This window comes from Daktulosphaira vitifoliae, unplaced genomic scaffold (genome assembly GCF_025091365.1).
Source record: "Daktulosphaira vitifoliae isolate Bord-2020 unplaced genomic scaffold, ASM2509136v1 Scaffold_5, whole genome shotgun sequence".
Classification (NCBI taxonomy): Eukaryota; Metazoa; Arthropoda; class Insecta; order Hemiptera; family Phylloxeridae; genus Daktulosphaira; species Daktulosphaira vitifoliae.
Window position 1 is genome coordinate 16,736,220 of NW_026099576.1, and position 18,435 is coordinate 16,754,654.

Genomic DNA, 18,435 nt, shown 5'->3' on the forward strand with positions numbered 1-18,435 from the left:
ATTAAAAAAAAAATTATGAATATAATTAGAGATGTGAGTTGGTATTATACATGTGTATTATACGGTATGATACAAGGTATGATACATTTGTATAAAATTATTTTATACCGGCTGTATCAAAAAAAAAAAAAGCTTTATCAACATTTATATTCTTTTGGATTTTATTTTAATTTAATTAAAATTAATTCTTAGTACTCTGTGATACTAAAATTTATAATCGATAAGGTGCTTAAGTTATTTTTTTTAAGGTAACAAACGTTAATACAATTATAGATTTTAAGATTAATAGTAAGATGCCATATTTTAATTTTTTAATAGTTTATTTAAAGGATAGGATTTTTTTTTGTAGGGAAAAAGTAAGTTTTATTATTTTATTTATTAAGTTATTAAAAATTTTAAGTTTTTAATGTGGTAAAATTCTAATTGTGTATTTATACTTGTTTAAAAAAGTAGAGTTCTCAGACCTTTAACATCATGGGTGGTATCTTATTGCAAATTGACTATAGTTGGTACTTAGTTGATACTAAATCATCCTCTAGAGAGGAATTCTGGATAGAGAAATATCTTAGTTCAATACTTTAACTAATTACTCCCTGAACATTTTGTTTTCATCAATTTTGCTAAAGGCTTTTTCAGTAAGTACTTATTTATTTATTGAGTTTTATGAAAAATAATCACTCTAAAGTTTATTTTTTCCCAAATTTTAAGGTGCCACAAGAATTTATACGGTATTATAAGTGTATTATACGATATTATACAACAAAAAAATAAAATACCGTATTTTAACAACTCTGAATATAATACAATATTTCATGATTTTATTTGTTTACATTACTTTAGAAAATTTTGTGATTTTTTCTAGTTATTTTGATAAATAATTTTTAATTGTGTTTTTATTTATTATTATAAATATTATTTTTTGTTTATTTTTCGGAATTTATTTTGTTTTCACGGTGAAAATGGCTACCATATGTTATTTTTGTGTTAAAATTCTTGGATTTTTTATTGTATATTTTTAACTTTATATTTCTATAACTTTTTGAAAAATGTATAGATCAATACAATTTTTTTATGATAAATAATATTTATGTACCTTTTTCTATATACTTATTTTTAAATCGGGCCATTTTTGTTTATATAGGTGTGATTCAAAACTTATTATTATTTAATTTAATAATAGAAAATAATAATAAAAATGAAAACTTAAATAACTTAAAAATTTATTATTCACCTATAAATCAATTATACTATTTATTCACAACACAACTCTCATTAAGTTAAATTGCGCAAAAAATTAAAATTATATATTTACTTTGTAACTATATAAATAATTTCGAAGCAAAATATTAGTAATTTTAATATTAAAAAAATATTACCTTTTTTCGGCAAGGAATAGATTTCTTCAAGTTCTTTTGGAACTTCTTTTCTGTAACCTGTATTAATTTTTTGTACTAAAAAATACTTATCTGCTATTTCATGAAACTCTATTTCTTCTTCTTTAAATTTATTTTTTGACATAACATTATGCTCTCCCAAGAAAATTAAAGTCAAGAGTACTGTAAATTTTAAAAAAATATTGTTTTCAATTGTTGTGTATTCTTTAACTAGTATTCAAGAATACTGAATGTTTTGGTTGAAAACTTAGTCTAATACTATTTCTGGTCAAATTTCTTAAACTTATTTTATGGAATTATTTCTTTTTTAGAATATAATATTATTTATTTATTTATATAATGTATGATGTTACACTTGTTTAAAAACATTTCAACTCAATAATAATTTACAAATACTATCTATATTTTGTTGAAATTAATTAAACGATTAATAATAAAAAATAATTTGTCAATCAAGTAAATCACCTTAGTTACAAGAGGTATAAAAACGGATTTATTTTTAACTTCATTATTTGTAAATTATATGTATTACCAAATCATATATTGATTGATGAAAAAATATATTTAATCATAAATTTATTTATATTTTTTTGTAAAGCATTAAAATAAGGACAAGGCTTTTATTTATTTATTTTTAATTACTTACTGCGAAAATATATTATTCTTGACTTACTGATCATATTTTAACACAATAAAATAAAGCTTTTGTTTCAAAACCTGCATAAAAATAATATACCAATGAAAATTTGTTATATTAGGGTCAATTAAGTATAGTCAAGTTTGAATATGTTCTTGAAATAGGATATTGATTTGTATTTGATAAAATATCAGTATAATCTAAATTCCAGTTTCGAATTATCTGAACAATCTATGAGTAACAACATCCGATTTCATGGATCCTTCTTATATAATTCTTAATTCAAATTATAATAATGTCGAAGACTAAGTAAGAATCAGACAGGGTACTCGTAGAGTACGAGTTTGACAAATGAGAACACGAGGTAGGTGAAATGAGGAGATCAGTGACAATAAGCGAGCACTTGGTAGTAGAAAGTCTTAAGTATTTAGGATCAGTTGTACAAAGGAACGGTAGTATTGTCGATGATGTAAGACACAGAGTTAAGTGGGGAGAATCGTCTGGTATGTTATCTGATAAGACAATTTCAAAAAGACTGAAAGGTTAATTTTATAAGACTGAAGTGATATATGGTTCAGATTATTGAGCGGTTGACAAGAGAATAGAACATAGAATGAGTTTAGTAGAGTTGAGAACGCCTAGATGGATGAGTAGAATGATTCAAAATATAGGATAAACTATGTATTTAAATTGTAAAGAGTATCATTAAACAAAGTTATTTTAAAAGAATCTATGATTTTTTGATGACATGCAGTTAAAAAAAAAAAATACTACATCAAATTGAAACGGCAATTTACGTGTAAATAAAAATACGTAACATCAACATTATTAAATAATGTAAATTTAAATTTTAAATTGCATGCTTAATTTAAATTATCAGTAAATTGGGTATTTTTAACTAAAGTTATTTTGAATAGTAAATAAAATTAAAAATTAAAATATATATTACAATAAAAATAATAGTTTAATTAATACTTACTGAAGTAGAGTTGATTTTGATAAAAATAAAAACAATATCCCGTTTATATTGTAAAATTATGACTTGTTTAATAATATATTTTATACTATTTATTAGTGTTCGTCATCGATATATTTTTAGATATCGATTTCGTATTGAATTTCAGCGATATTATATGGCTATATTGAAAAAAAATTTATATTAAAAACTGAAATTTAAATTTAAAATGTTTTCATCATTTTTTTCATTTTCAAAAATACCGTTAAGTTACTATTATTGAAAAAATCAGACAATGGTATACTTACCAAATCAGATAATGAAATTAATATAAAAAATATATAGATAATATAGAGCTATATCTCATAACGATTTATATAATCAAATTACCTTTTATTATGAAAAAATAATTTTTTTTTTTTGTTAAAAGACTTAATCATTGTACAAAATTTTCATAAAGCAAAAAAACAGGTAAATTGTTACAAATAATGAGGACAATAGTAGACCGTTTCCTTACTTACTGAACACCCTGTATTGTTTATGTATTAAATGGATGAAACTGTTCATTATTGAATAATTCTATTATAGTTTTAGTGTTTTGGTTTTAAATAATAATAACAATAACAATAACAATAAAAAAGATTATAAGTGTTGTTTAATTTTTTCTATTGCTTTGTCATAACTGTAAACAAATTTTAGTCTTTTCAAAAATAAAATTTAAACAGAATTAAACATCATCACCTTCATCACTAATATCTAATAGAGATTTTTTTGGGGCTTAATAATTTCATTTTATTTTCCAGATTGAGTTTTAATCAGTTGTTGCTGTATATCTTCTAATTTAAAGAATTTTTTCTCTAATTCTTCTTGTGCCGTACTTTGTTCGTGATTGATTAAAAATAGGAACAACAAGAATGTCATAATAAAAAACCTAATCTAAGAATAGAATTTTGTATCAATAAATATCATTTTTCGTCTTATCTCAAATCTATATTTAATAATATACAAAAAATAATAAGGTTATCACGAACTATTTTTGGCCTAATATCAAATAATATATATTCAATAACAAAGTGACCAAAATTCAAACAGTGTTTTTTTATTATTGCGATATTTTAAAAATAATCAATATTGTGGGAAAAATAAAAAAAGTCGTCGATATCGATATCGTTGACAAACTCTATCTTTATATACCAATTCAAATTAACAACTTACACAAGTGTATAATACTTAATTTACCAAAAATTTCATTTTATATTCTTTATTACTAATAGTTGATGAAAATTTAGAAAAAAAAATTGTTTAAAAATATTACATATTATAAAATTTTTGTAAAGTATAGAATTTAAAATATGAATTTTTTCTAAAAATATAGATTATTTTGGAGTTAGAATGCCAGGAACTTGATGAATTTTCGAATTATTCCTAGGATTGTCCTTTTTTTTAATATAACCAGTAAAAAAATAATTTCTGCAAAACTTGAGATTTTTCCGCCCAATTACGTTAATACGTTGTATCTTATGTTCGAATTGTGCTAAATTTAAATTTTACAGAGTTTTTTTTTGGAAAAGTGATTACTATTTACAAAAACTTATCAAATATTATAACTAAAAAAAACTATGACTTAGTTTTTTTTTATATATATAAATATATATTAATATATAATATACATTTACAATTATATTTTTTTTATGTATATTGTACTAAATGGTGAATATTTTTTTTAGATAATTTATCAATATTTTATTAATAACAAGTCTTATTTATTTAATTTTCGTCCAAATATCTCCATAGAATTTTAATATCATTTCTTTTTACTTATTTAATAATTAGAAGACTCAAAGATGTTAAATATTATTGTGCCCTTCATTTCTGGACAGCTTTAAATGTGCTATGGAAAGTTAAGAAGTCTAATATTGTGATTAGAATTAATTAGTCACAATAGTAATACTCTATGCCTGTGTACTCGCCAGCCTGAAAGCACTATGCCAATTACCTTCCGGTAATGTGCAGGCAGTTGAGATAAAGAGTAGTACTAAATTTAAGAAAGAATATTTTGGAAGTGTGCTGTTTCCATTGACAAGCTTATTCTAGAGCTAGTAGTCCTGATAGAGTTCATTATTAAAAATATAGCTTGTAGAGTAAAAAACTANTCATTATTAAAAATATAGCTTATAGAGTAAAAAACTACATCTTGGAAATATTCTCTGAAAATGTACCCGCCAGCCATAAAGGACTATATCATTTACCTTTTGATAACGTGTATGCAGTTGACGTGTAGCTTAGTAAGAGGTGAACTGTAATAATGTTTAATAAATGTTAACGTGGTTAACTGTGTCCGCGCCAGTTAAGTCCTTACGCTGAAAAACGTTGATTATAATTTGAATATAGATAGACATATTTTTATAATTCTATTTTGAAAAGTTCAGAGTTTTAAGAATATTAATATTGACTATAGAGAATTTATCGAAAATATTATTAGTAAAACCTATTAAAATATGAAAAGGGTTTGAAAATTATAAAAAATAATATATCATAATAGCTGCAGGTCTCATTGTAAAGAATCCTTTTGAAGTGCGTATTTTATGAACGACGCATACTGTCGAAATAATGAAAGCGCATATTGATGATTAAAATCTATAATACACACTTATCTAATTAATAGAAATAAACGTAAGGTCCTACAGACGATTGTTAACACTGAACCGAGAAGTTGTCATAAGATTAATTCAGACAACTACGAGAGGAAAGTGAGAATATTTATTTGCATATTTTATTCCTTAAAAATTCATGTAATAAACAAGAATAAAAGAAGATGAAGTAGGGATATTTTATTATTCGATAACTCAATAGAGTTTAACCACGAGATAATAAAAACTAATACATATTCCGCTCCGTCTTTAATAACCTATTTTTTTTGTTTGTTTATTACATTATAACTAACATATGCAACGATATAAGATAGAAACTCATACATTTGGACATTCAAATGGAGTGATTTGGTCAATAATTAACAATTAAATACTTTACTAAACGTACTGGCCTGTGACAATATAGTAGATTGGGTTTGATCATGGAAATTTTAAAATTATAGTTAATATCATTGAAGCCATATTTTGGCCTTGCTAAAACTTTTTAATAAAAAGTTATTAATTTTTTTTTTTTGTTTAATCTATAATACTGATGAATCATAGGTACACACAGTGGGTAATAATATAGATATTTGTTAAACTTTTATGAATAAAGAAGACGAGGAATGTACCGTATAAGAATATTCACTAAAAACAAACATATTTTTAAACAAGTAAACGTATGTATAGAGATGATTCACGTACAAATAAATTAAAAACCAAGTCATAATCTACAAATAATGTATAATAATTTAAAATCACCCAACTTAATTCAATTTTTAGAACTACTATTGATTGTTATAACAATATTCTCTTAGTTTTTGATGGTATATTTAGTTTGAAAAATAATTTATCTTTATTTACATTCATTAAATATAAATTTTATGTGTCCTAAAATTGAAAAAAGTTCATTTATTATTTTAGTCTGTTCAAAGTTTTTAATAATCTTTTATTGATAAAAACTGTTCATCACTCTAATTATACGAAAAACCGGCCCTTTTGAAGTTTTATCATGTAGACCTTTTAAATTCACGCGATATCCGTTTCATAAAACGGCCCAGTCTTTTTCTAAACCACTTTTGTAGGGCCAGTCCAATTTATGTTTGGAAATAAATTGTTATTTTCATTTGATTGTGACACTTCTTTAAGAAAACTTGGCTACGTTATTTACTCAAGTCAATTACACATTTAAACCGTCCAATTTAAATGTGACAGATCAACTTTTATAGGAATGATGGAACATTGTCTAGAATATGGCATATTTTCTTTAATGAATTGTAGTGTTTGAACTCTATATTGTAATAATAAAAAATAAAGATGACTCGACATTGGTGACATCGGGGTTTTAGAGTCCGAGGGTTTAGAACAATAAAGACAAGTAGATATAAAAGGAAATAATTAAGGTTCCTCTTATAGAGATATTATAAATGACCCAACTAGTAAGTACCTGTAATAATACACTGAGGCAACGAAGAGGCGGTGGCCATCTCACGAATACCATGTAATGTGATTATGTATAAGGTACGAACTAGTCAGTTATAGTTAATTGAAGTTTAAAGATTAATATAATTATTTGATCTATTGCTTTATCATTCTGTACTCAGATTATTAATTCTAAATGATTGTGTTATAATATAATATAAGTATTGACTGTTATTGATTTGAAATCTTACCTGATGATTTTTCTTTATTCTTATAATAACTTTTAATAGTATCAAGTAATAACAAAATAACACGAACTCAAATGTGTTAGTTCATAAATTAACACGTGAGAATTGCAACAATGATGATTACGAATTTTACGTATAGATGTCAAGAGCATGTTTATAACAGTTCTTTGAATATCTGGAGACAGACTCCCCCAAGCCCTCGGCACTGACTGAGAAGGATTACTCTGCCTTTTATAGTATTTTGTATCACCGAATAATCATCATTGTGTCATTGTTGTAATGATATCGTTTATTGATAGTTCAGCATAAAATATGAAATATATAAATTAATACACGTGGATAGTATACAAATCATTTGTATATAACGTTAATATAATTTGTTTTTACATTTAACACTAGGGTTGACACATAGTGTTTGTTTATTAAGATAAGAGTAAAAAAAGCAGACAAGTACTGTTCAATAGTTACATATGTAGCCCGGTCAAGCTCCACGTGGCTTAAAATCGCCCATTACCCCACTTGTTTAGGCGACAACCAAAAGTTTTTTTTATCCGTTACGTACTACTACGCGAGTGCACAACGGAAATCAAGACCAGCGGAGGTGACATTCCATACTTAAAAGGAGAATTGATTGGGAAGCGTTTGGCAGACGTTCAACGTCAAATTGCAGTGTGGTTGGCTGATGGCTGGGTGATGCTTTTACGACTTTTTTTTTGGTGTTAATATATCAATATATTGAATGTCTATTAGTTTTATATATATATAATAAAATTACTGTCTGTAATTGACCTTAATTAGATTGTTTTATCGTTGTTCGCCTGTAAAGAGTAGCAGAAAACACCCGACCCGTCATTTATAAATATAGTTAATTAAGTTAACGTTTATGTAAAATAAGTGAAATAGTCACTATGGGAACTAGGATTTCATTATATATTATTTTTACAAGTATAATTTATAAATTTCTTAAAAAGTAATTTTTAAAGGTGACTCATGACTGAATCGTTTTTAATAATTAAACGACAGTATACGTTTGTTAAATATTCTCTGAATTATTTATTTAAAAACAATCATGTTATTTTAAGCATATGAATATAATTTATAAATAAGTGTTAATAGTCATAAATGAAAAGATTAAATGAAAATCTATTATTGTGAACACGAGTAGCCCACTGTTATTTCATATTATAATAGTGACGAGTATATTACAACAATATTTGATTTTTAAGTGCTCGGATTTGATTCCATAGTAGTAAATTATGTTTACTACTTTATAATACAAATTTTTGTTAAAATAATTCGTTTTTATTATTTTGCAAAATAATAAATTATAAAAATAAATTTATTCCCTTTCGGCATTTAGCGATTTACTTAATGATGGCAGTTAGGTAAACAAAAGGTTGTTTTACAAAAATTAAAAACAATTGTGCATTAATTTTTTTCATACAGTTGTATCTTTTTAAAATATAATATTATATTTATTTCATTAACTTGATACTCACGGTTTATTATTAAGGTACAATATTCGAAAATTAGTAAAATAATCTAAAAATAACTTTTTGATCAGTAAGCAAAAATATTCTTTACGTTAGTGTAGGTATTTTATTTATTGTATTATAATTTTTATTTGGATAAAAATAAACTTAAATAAAACTTAAAATGAAACTTTTGACAAATCTACGAAATTAGCTATACTTAAATGTTTAGTTGAATGTATTTCCACCTTATTATTTTCCATTTTCAATTCTCGAGAGAACTTCAAAAACGATTGTATGACATTAAAACTGATGTTATTCAATTCCCTTTTAAGATACGCAAGAAACACTTTAGCGTTGTAAACACTATATCTCACTGTAATATTTACATTTTCTTCAATTACATTTAGGTGATTTACATGACAAAAGGTTTGTAACCTTCTTTCAAGTTCAGCCGAAAACTCTAAGTTTTCTTCTTTCTCACCATTTATATAAAATGAATTAGAAAAGAGATTATTTAGAACTGACTTAATTTTTTCAATAATCAAATCTACTCCTGATTTTTTGTTAGAATTTTTGTCCTGAATCATTTTATGTATTTCTAACAAATCAATATCTTTACGGAGATCAAAAAACTGTACAAAGTCTTCTAAACAATTAATTATTACGTTATGACTTTTATTTAATACTTTTCGAAGACTACCAAATATTTGAAAACCCGTAGCCCTTATAGATTTTATATCATTTGTCCTATGTAAATGGAACAAATGGTTGCAGTACGAAAAATATTTCCACACAATACGCAAGAAAATGGCCTTAAAAAAGTTTAAAATACCTTGAATGTAGTCTTCAATTTTTTTTATTCTATTGAATAAAGATAAATGTATTGATTGCTGCATTTCATAAAAGTTATTTAACAGCCTCTCAGAAATAGATATACCATTTATTTGAATTTGAAACGATTCAAGTATGTAATTAGTTATCTCTATGCTGTTTAATATATTGTTCAAAAAAAGCCAATTTGTAGAAAAATATTTATTTCCTTCTATAAAAACGCCATTTTTTATATTAGATTCTATGAGATCATTGATTTGATATTTATTGGAGGCAATTATTTCTAGTCTCAATGGAATTGATTCGGGGTTAGATTTAAGTTGTATATATTTTTTAAACAGAATTGAGTTTTTATTTTTATAGTTGAATTTATTTTCTTGGTGACAATTTTTGTCAGTAAACTTCTCTAAAACCTGAGTAACAGAATCATTTGCTAAGAGGATATTATTTATAAAATTCTCATCAACGCCTTTTAATAAAGCAATTTGTATAAAGTTCATTAAAGTGTCGTTATACAGATGCATGTACCATATTTCATTAATTTCATCTCCTATACCTACATTCCACATAGACGCAAGCATATCAACTGATTCTTCATTAAACATGAGCCATTGAATTTGTTCTTCTTTCAATAATGATTGTATATTATTTCCATTCTGCAAAAAGTATTTGATCGTTTGAAAATGAAAATATGCACTAAATATGTAACTACATTTTAAATTATTGTATTGCTTTTTAATTTTTTCAACAACTTTGTCAGTTAGCGTTTTCCAATCACCTTGAAAAAAAATTAATTAACTAAATTACTAAGTATTATAAGCTTATGAATTCTCTTGTACTCATTGCTATAATTGAAGATAGGTAATAGGTAAAGAAGATTTTTTTTTAATAATTCAAATAATCGACGAGCTTAGTTAAATTTAATTTTTAATCTACTGATGTTTTTATTTAATGCTTAAGTTTTCTAAACATCTTTTTTTAATTAATACGTCGACTTTTTAGTTTTATTTAAGAAAAATCAATTGGAAAATATGAGTAGAAATATTGTATTATAGTAAATTACATATTTTGTATCTGGAAATAGTATGGAATATTTGTTGTAATATAATTAATAGTTAATAAATAAAAAATAATTGTTTAGTCATTTTTTGGTTTTGTATCTTAAAGAAATCTTAATAACAGCATATTATTAAGTTAATTTTGAAATCAATAACGTGATAAAAAGTTGATTTTGAGTTGTTTATAAGTCTTAGCGTTTATGTATTAATATTTATTGACAAGTAAGTATTATATATTTGTATGTTAATATTATTAGTATTATTATTATTTTGTGCTAAGACTATATTTATTCTGAGCAGTTCAAATATGTTCTGAAGTTAACTCAGTTTTTATTTTTATTTACATTTTGACGCATATTTCGTTATTGATTTCAAGTATTCAAATCATTTATTCTATAATTAAAGTATTAGAAGATTATTACGTCGTGATTCGGTGAGTGGAGGTAGAACATGGACTTCATTTCGACTTAACTGTTCTTCTTTTTTACAACCTGTATTTATTTGTTGTAAGTCATAATACTTATTCGCTAAAACATGATAGTCTAAATCTTCTTTGATTATACATCCCATTGATTGAACACCATGTATGATAAAACTTATCGAAATTATTGAACTCAAGATATGGAAAAACATCTTAAAATAAAATGTTAACTACACTGAAAAGTAATATTCAAACTAAAGTTTTTTATGCAGTTATTTATATATGCTCTATCAAACTTCAACTTGTACTACAATACATTTTTGATAAAATTTTAAAATGCGTCAATATTTGTGTTTTAGAAAAATATTGTGTTACATTTTAATTAAATAAGTATAGTAGGTTATGAAATTGAGCATGTTTCGGGACACATAAAATTATTTAAATTAATTTTTAAAAGATAAATATTATTTAACCGATATTTTATTATTCATATATTATAAAAATCCAACTGAAATTGTTCAGTTGTGCAAATTCAAATATTTTGAAAATAATAAATCTACAAGTGTCCGATAAATCGTGGAAAAGATAATTCACATATTATTTTCCTTTCTACGTCATACCAATCAATTATTTAATAATTTTATTTAATAAAACATTTTTCCTCAAATATTTTTAGATTTGCTTATATATTTTCCGTTATCCAGTTTACTTTCTAATTAAAATAACCTCAGAAGTAGAAAAACTTATGTACTATTTAATTTTTTTTTCTAGCTGTTTCGATATAATAATATATTGGCCTTGATTTTATATAGAATTAGATATATGTTATATCCATTGATTTTTAACTATAATGCATAGCTGAATAAGTAACAATAATTTTTCAAAGCGATATGTTTAAAGCTCGCAAATCGTGTTTAGTTGACATTATAAATGCTATAATTTATAAGAAAATTCCCTCAGTTTCTATAATATAGGGAATAATGTGTGATAACCACTGTAATTACAATGTTAATACCAGGATGAGAAATAATATCTCGCTTACCTGTTGATTAATAAGAAAAAATCTTTGTATTTAAATTTATACAGAAAGAAGACTGTGGTTGTTGGCTGACATAAAATTAAGTTTATACAAATAACAATAAACAATTCAGTATAAAATGACAAATTTTATAATCAAAACATCCGTTTGGTATAACAATAATGAATATAATGTGTTAATAATTTACATAAATGTAACAGTAACTGCTAAACTCACCAATCAGATTTTTGTATACAATTATTCTATGCCAATGTTCATAGGTAAATATTTTAATCAAATGATTTGCAATTGAACATATCAAACATAATCGGTGCAATTTAAATAAAACAATAGAAAATGCCATCCGTGTGATTTACAACAACAAAAATCAACTGTCTGATAAACAAGGAGAAACATGATACTAAAATCTTATTACTCAACCTATTACTAAACAAAAATACATATCATACAGTTATCGGCCGGCATTGATAACCGACCGATGCCGCCAAACAACCGGCGGAGAAAGAGTAGATGGAAACAATAAGCGCGCGCTATCTATGATTTGCATGCGGCGCGAACATACAGTAAGACAAAAAAATTAAGTTATTACAATTGAATTAATTAGTTAAGTTGTCGAAAAAAACTTTTATTGGGATATATAAAAATTCGTTCGGATATTAGAGGTAACTAAAACGTATTTTTGGTAAGAATTAGGTTTATTTTTTTTTAAATTTTAATTACAGTTAGAGTGTTGGTTTAATAATTTGTAAATTTTTGGGATTTAAATCAAAATAATATTTCAGTTTTCAGTATATTTTATGCCTTAGTATATTAACCAATTATTATTAAGTATACTTTATAAAATAACGATATACAGGGTGTAAATCTTTCGAACCATAGTAATGTATGGGCGAGTATCCGGGTAAAGTGTAAAATAGGACCTCGTTTTTTTTTTTTTTATTTTCCAAAATTGGAGGAATTTTGGAATAACCCCCTCGAATTTCTCTAATATTAAAAATAAATCATACCACAATATTCCCCGCAAAATTCTCATACAAATTGAGTGGTCACTCGATTTTTTGTAACTTTTGCGCCCTCCCCTGAACTTTGGGCTCAAAGTTGGAAAAAAATTTCACAATAGTGTGACCCATCAATTTGTATTGAAACTTCACTGGGAATCCTGTGATGCAGTTTATTTTTAGTTTAATGGATTAAATAACAAGAAAGACAGAAAAAACCTACAAATAATGTAATATTTATGCATTTTTATTGCACAAAAAAAGAAGCTATATTTTAAAGGTTATCTAATATTATGTGCAACTTAATAAGTGACTATTCAATAGTGAACAGTATTTTTCGAACATTTAAATAAACATTAACAAACTCAGTGATGTACCATATTCTCATTATTGATTAATTTCGGAAAAGAGTAGTGTGCCGATTACATTAAAATAATTATTTCTAATTATCCTATTGTAATAAAGTTAAAAGTATTCATTTCAATATTATAATTGTTTTATTTCCCCGACCTAAAAAGAAAAAAATTTATAATTTTATAACAGTTTCAATGATAAAAATTATAATCGGTTTGAATAAATAATAAAAGACGAAATAAACTCATGAAATTAAAAAAATATCACATTATTTGTGGGTTTTTCGGTCTTTCTTATTATTTAATCCATTAAACTAAAAATAAACTGCATCACAGGATTCCCAGTGAAATTTCAATACAAATTGATGGGTCACACTATTGTGAAATTTTTTTCCAACTTTGAATCCAAAGTTCAGGGGAGGGCGCACAAATTACAAAAAGTCGAGTGACCATTCAATTTGTATGAGAATTTTGCGGGGAATATTGTGGTATGATTTATTTTTAATATTAGAGAAATTCGGGGGGGTTATTCCAAAATTCCTCCAATTTTGGAAAATAAAAAAAAAAACCAGGTCCTATTTTACACTTTACCCGGATACTCGCCCATACATTACTATGGTTCGAAGGATTTACACCCTGTAGAAAAAGTATAATGACATATAAAATAAAGTTAAGAGTGCTTAACCTTATTTATTTTCGTTAATAATTTTTATAAATTTTTTTTTTTTAACAAATTTTATTTTGATTAATGTGTACGCAAATATTGTACTTCATATTTATTGCTACAATCCTAGAATCGAGTAAGATTTACGTCATCATATAAGATTTATACATTATTTTTTTTAATGTGAAAATAACACATATATTGATTCATGTACACGAATAGACACAACAGTTTGATAATATATTAAAATACACTTTTTGATAATAATTTAAATGAAAATTGTTATTATAATATTTTAGAGAATTTTTATTATAATTTATCTAATATAGCGTCTTATAAATTCTTCATAAAAAATGTTTAATAACTAACATCTAAATCAGAACTACAGCGATAGAAGTATAATAAATATACTTCTAATAATAATTATTATTAAACAGGATAGGTTGGGATAAATTTAATTTAACATTGAGCTTTAATTTTTATGCATTGTACTTAATAATGTGAAATTCTTTGTTTGCAAAAATTCGCCCATGGACAATAATATTTTTTTCGAAAACTATGAATAATGTTTATTTTTAGACACAAATTTACTTCACTAAAAAAAATTGTTAAATTACATTTTTTATATTTCCATCTCATATTGTAGGTTTTCTTTAGTGTTTACTCTAAATTTTATTTTAGATGAAATTTTTAAAGTGATTTATAAAGTCACTGAAAATCTTTAATATTTTTATATAATATAAAGCCAAAAAATATATAGAATCCAAAAACTCACTGAGCTATAATATAGTTCAATGATTTTTGTTTATATTATAAACAAAAACATAATTCTGTTTATGCATTTTATGATATAATTAAGTCATATAAATTAATATATACATCAAAATATGCACAAATTAATGAATAGACTTTAAATAAAAAGGGATTGATTGTGTTTTGATACAAATTTCATCTGTAGAGCTTAAACTTTAAGCCCCCAAGTTTGAATTTTGTAGCATTGGTTAGGGTAACATGGCCGCCGGAGATTAGCCGGAGAAGCCATTAAAAGTCTGTCGGAAATAAAGAGAAAAAAAAGAGGCAACGTAAGGAGTTACAACCTGCGATCTAAGACTTCATAGAGACAAACTTCACACTACGTACTTGGTTTCAGATCCCGATACACTTCCCCATACAGTTTGATAACGTGATGTGCGGTTGAGGGTACTGCGTCAAGGGATTCTTCTTAAATTTCGAATAGATACTAGTTATAATAAAAAAAAAGTACCGTAAAAATTACTACTTATTGTGAAATATATGACACCCTACTATTTTTGTTAACTAGATTCATATAAAAAAATACAGTATCGAATATAGTGAAATAATTGTCATGTATTTTATTTTAAATGAAACAAATTATAAAACAGATTATAAATAAATAAAAAATATACATTGATTTCTAAACTACATATAAACGTGATGTACCACAGTCGACGCTTTAGCGCCGATATTCAGCTGTACAGTTGGCTGTTGGTTTCCGGATGGGTGACCATACAATAACACATATCTTGCTTCATTCTCGCTCCCGCAGCCATAATGAGATTGTGTCAGGTCCACAACTAGAGTACAAATCACTAAGGTAGAGCTGACCCTGTACACAGGTTTTTATAGAGGCTAAGGAGATGATAATGATTGTTCCTGAACTACACATCAGTTAAACTATACTTACTTTAAAAATTAAAAAATTTTTTCTTTGTACAATATTTATGTATTATTTTATAATATAAATTATAAATCTGTACAAGTTTTATCTCCTTTTGCTCTTTAAAATTATATAAAATTTAAGTTTTTAAGCAACATAACATACACGAGTGAATCATATTGCTGTGCATATTTGAAAGAGAAAATTGTAAGATTAAGAGGCATATGTGATATCGAAAAATTCTAATTATGTGTGAATTCAAGCTAATCCTATATGATCTATAATTTATTCGTGAGAGACTGAATGGTTATTTTAATTATATATATTTTTTCCTATATTTAATTGATTACATTTGCTTAATATTACATGTACATAATTAGATTGCATATTTGTTATAAACTTGCTATACACTTTTTATCTTGTCTTTGACGTACATATTTTTCATTGTTCAAATTAAATAAATGGATTATTTTCTGTTAATTAAACTTCCACTTAAACATAAATTAATTATTTTATGAATAATTCTAAATTGTTCAAAAGTAAAATAAAATTAAGTGTTGTTAATAACAAGTATATGATAAATTGTTTAACAATATAAAGTAGTCTAACTACTCATTGAAATAAATCTACTTGTAGTTTGGTATATTGTCAATGGTCAACTGACCGTTTTTTATAATGTAGTTTGTTCTAGCTACAATAAGTGTTACATATTTTGATTTTGGATATACTTTACTCCTCTACTGTCTTAATACTTATTTCAAAAGATTATAATATTTATTAATTATTTAAAAACACCTTTTCTCTTGTCATCCATGTTGGGACTACAAATTTAACTTAATCAATTTTTTCAATCCTACTCCCAACATAATATTTAAAATGTCAAGCTCTATTTCAAAAGATCAAAAAAATAGATTGGTTTTACATATAATGTTATTCGTTAAACTCATAACTTAGAAGTGAGGTGATGATTAGTCCATTTATTAACAACATAGAAAGTAACTAAGTTATGTATACAGATATATTAAATAATAAATGCCTTAGTAAAATATACAGTTCTTAATTAAGAAAATACTTTTTTCTTTTTTTACTTTTATATTGCCAAACGAAAGTTGTAAAATTATCGCTTGTTAAATTCTTAACTTTATTGTCAAGAATATCTCTAAAAGTAATTTTGTATCAAAAAATAGCCACAGCATATTTTATAAACATATGATGTATTATTATAATTAATATAAAAGTTTTATTTTTAAGTTTAAGTATAAATTTTAAGTTTCATAAATAAAGTAAATTATTAAATATAATTTAATTTATATATTTTTATAACTTTTGTTTTAGTAATGCTATTATAAACTTAAATAAATATTTTATTTTTGTAAGTATATAAATATTTTAAACTCTACATAGCCTATAAAAATCAAACATTTTAAAATTGAATATACATTAAAAATGATTTAAATATAGCTTTTCAAAAAGTTACAAACACAAATCATTTTCTAAACAATTAAAATTATAAGTAAGTGTTATAATTTTGTTATAGATTCTATTAAGAAGACGTTTGTGTTGTTCGATTTTATTAATGCAGCCTACTTTTTCTATATACAAGTAAAAATTTTGCTGTTAAATTTGATAGTTAATCAAACATTTTAAACAAAGTATTTCAGAAAGTACAAAGTTTGATGAAATTAAAATGTTATTCTTGTTTTTCTTTTATTTTGTAGAGAGGAATATTTAACGGCTCAGAAAATGAAGAATCTCTTGTAATGACTTTAGATTTGTAATATTGTGTTGGGAATTCTTTCGCTGTAATATAAGAAGTATCGTAATAATCTACATAATCTCTTGTAGTAGTTTTAGAATTATCGTATTGTTTTGAAAAATCTTTAGTGGTCATCCTAAAATTATTATTTTGTTCTAAAAATTCTTCTGGTGCAATATTAGGTGAATTATAGTACTGATCTGAAAAATCTCTTGTAACTACTTTTGATTCATTGTTTTGATTTGAATAATCTCTTGTAGTAACTATAGGTTTAATAGATTGATCCGAGAATTCAGTACTATCTGAATCACATTCTGATGATTTCGATATTGAATTATTAGTTTCAGAAGATCGAGTTTCATAACCACTAAATTCGGAATCATTATTATCTGTTGTCGTTAAAGAAGATTGTTTTTCTAATAAAAGTGACGCTTGTTCCAAATTACCAAAATTTATATCGCTTCCAGTTATTATTTCTGATGATGCAAATATTGAGCGAATAAAATTAAAGTCAATTGGATCAAACACTTTTTTAATATGAGCTATGAGCAGTGAACCTCTTAAAAAGTTCTTATTAATTATTGCATTTTTACCATCAGTTGTTGAATCATCTTGCAAAGGAAAGTCAATAGTTTTTGAAAAATTATTCAATGGTATCATGTTCGTAATGAAATTATTTTCATTTTCATAAACACTTTTACTTATAGCGTCCAAATCAGGGAAATCGATTGAAATTTTGTTGAGTAATTTTTTGATAATGTCAATGCCCATGTTATTATTAGTAACGCAAGACCAAGATTTCTTAGACAAACATTGAATTATATTCTTTAATAATGATTCATCTAGACCAATAGAATCTATAAATTTTTTTAGTAT

At 24.7% G+C, this 18,435-nt stretch overlaps 2 protein-coding genes across 3 annotated transcripts in view; both read right to left on the reverse strand.

Annotated features, from left to right (window-relative positions):
• Positions 1–3,028, reverse strand: part of LOC126907835 (uncharacterized) — a 5,914-nt gene extending 2,886 nt beyond the window's left edge. Inside the window, exons 1-3 of the mRNA XM_050689454.1 lie at positions 3,011–3,028; positions 2,041–2,111; positions 1,377–1,556 (exon numbers count right to left, since the gene is read on the reverse strand). Of these exons, the coding sequence (XP_050545411.1) occupies positions 1,377–1,556; positions 2,041–2,074 (214 nt within the window). The 5' untranslated portion in view covers positions 2,075–2,111; positions 3,011–3,028. The remainder of the gene's footprint in view (positions 1–1,376; positions 1,557–2,040; positions 2,112–3,010) is intronic.
• A 5,292-nt stretch (positions 3,029–8,320) lies between these two features.
• Positions 8,321–12,457, reverse strand: LOC126907833 (uncharacterized). 2 transcript variants are annotated; one of them, XM_050689453.1, is made up of 3 exons: positions 12,327–12,457; positions 11,073–11,283; positions 8,321–10,370 (listed from the first exon to the last, which is right to left on the reverse strand). In XM_050689453.1, the coding sequence occupies exons 2-3, from the start codon at positions 11,281–11,283 to the stop codon at positions 8,938–8,940; spliced, it is 1,644 nt and encodes a 547-aa protein (XP_050545410.1). In that variant the 5' UTR covers positions 12,327–12,457; the 3' UTR covers positions 8,321–8,937. The 2 variants fall into 2 exon arrangements, with proteins under 2 accessions (XP_050545410.1, XP_050545409.1); XM_050689452.1 differs by lacking the exon at positions 12,327–12,457 and having other exon boundaries at positions 11,073–11,460.
• Between the last annotated feature and the right edge of the window lie 5,978 nt (positions 12,458–18,435).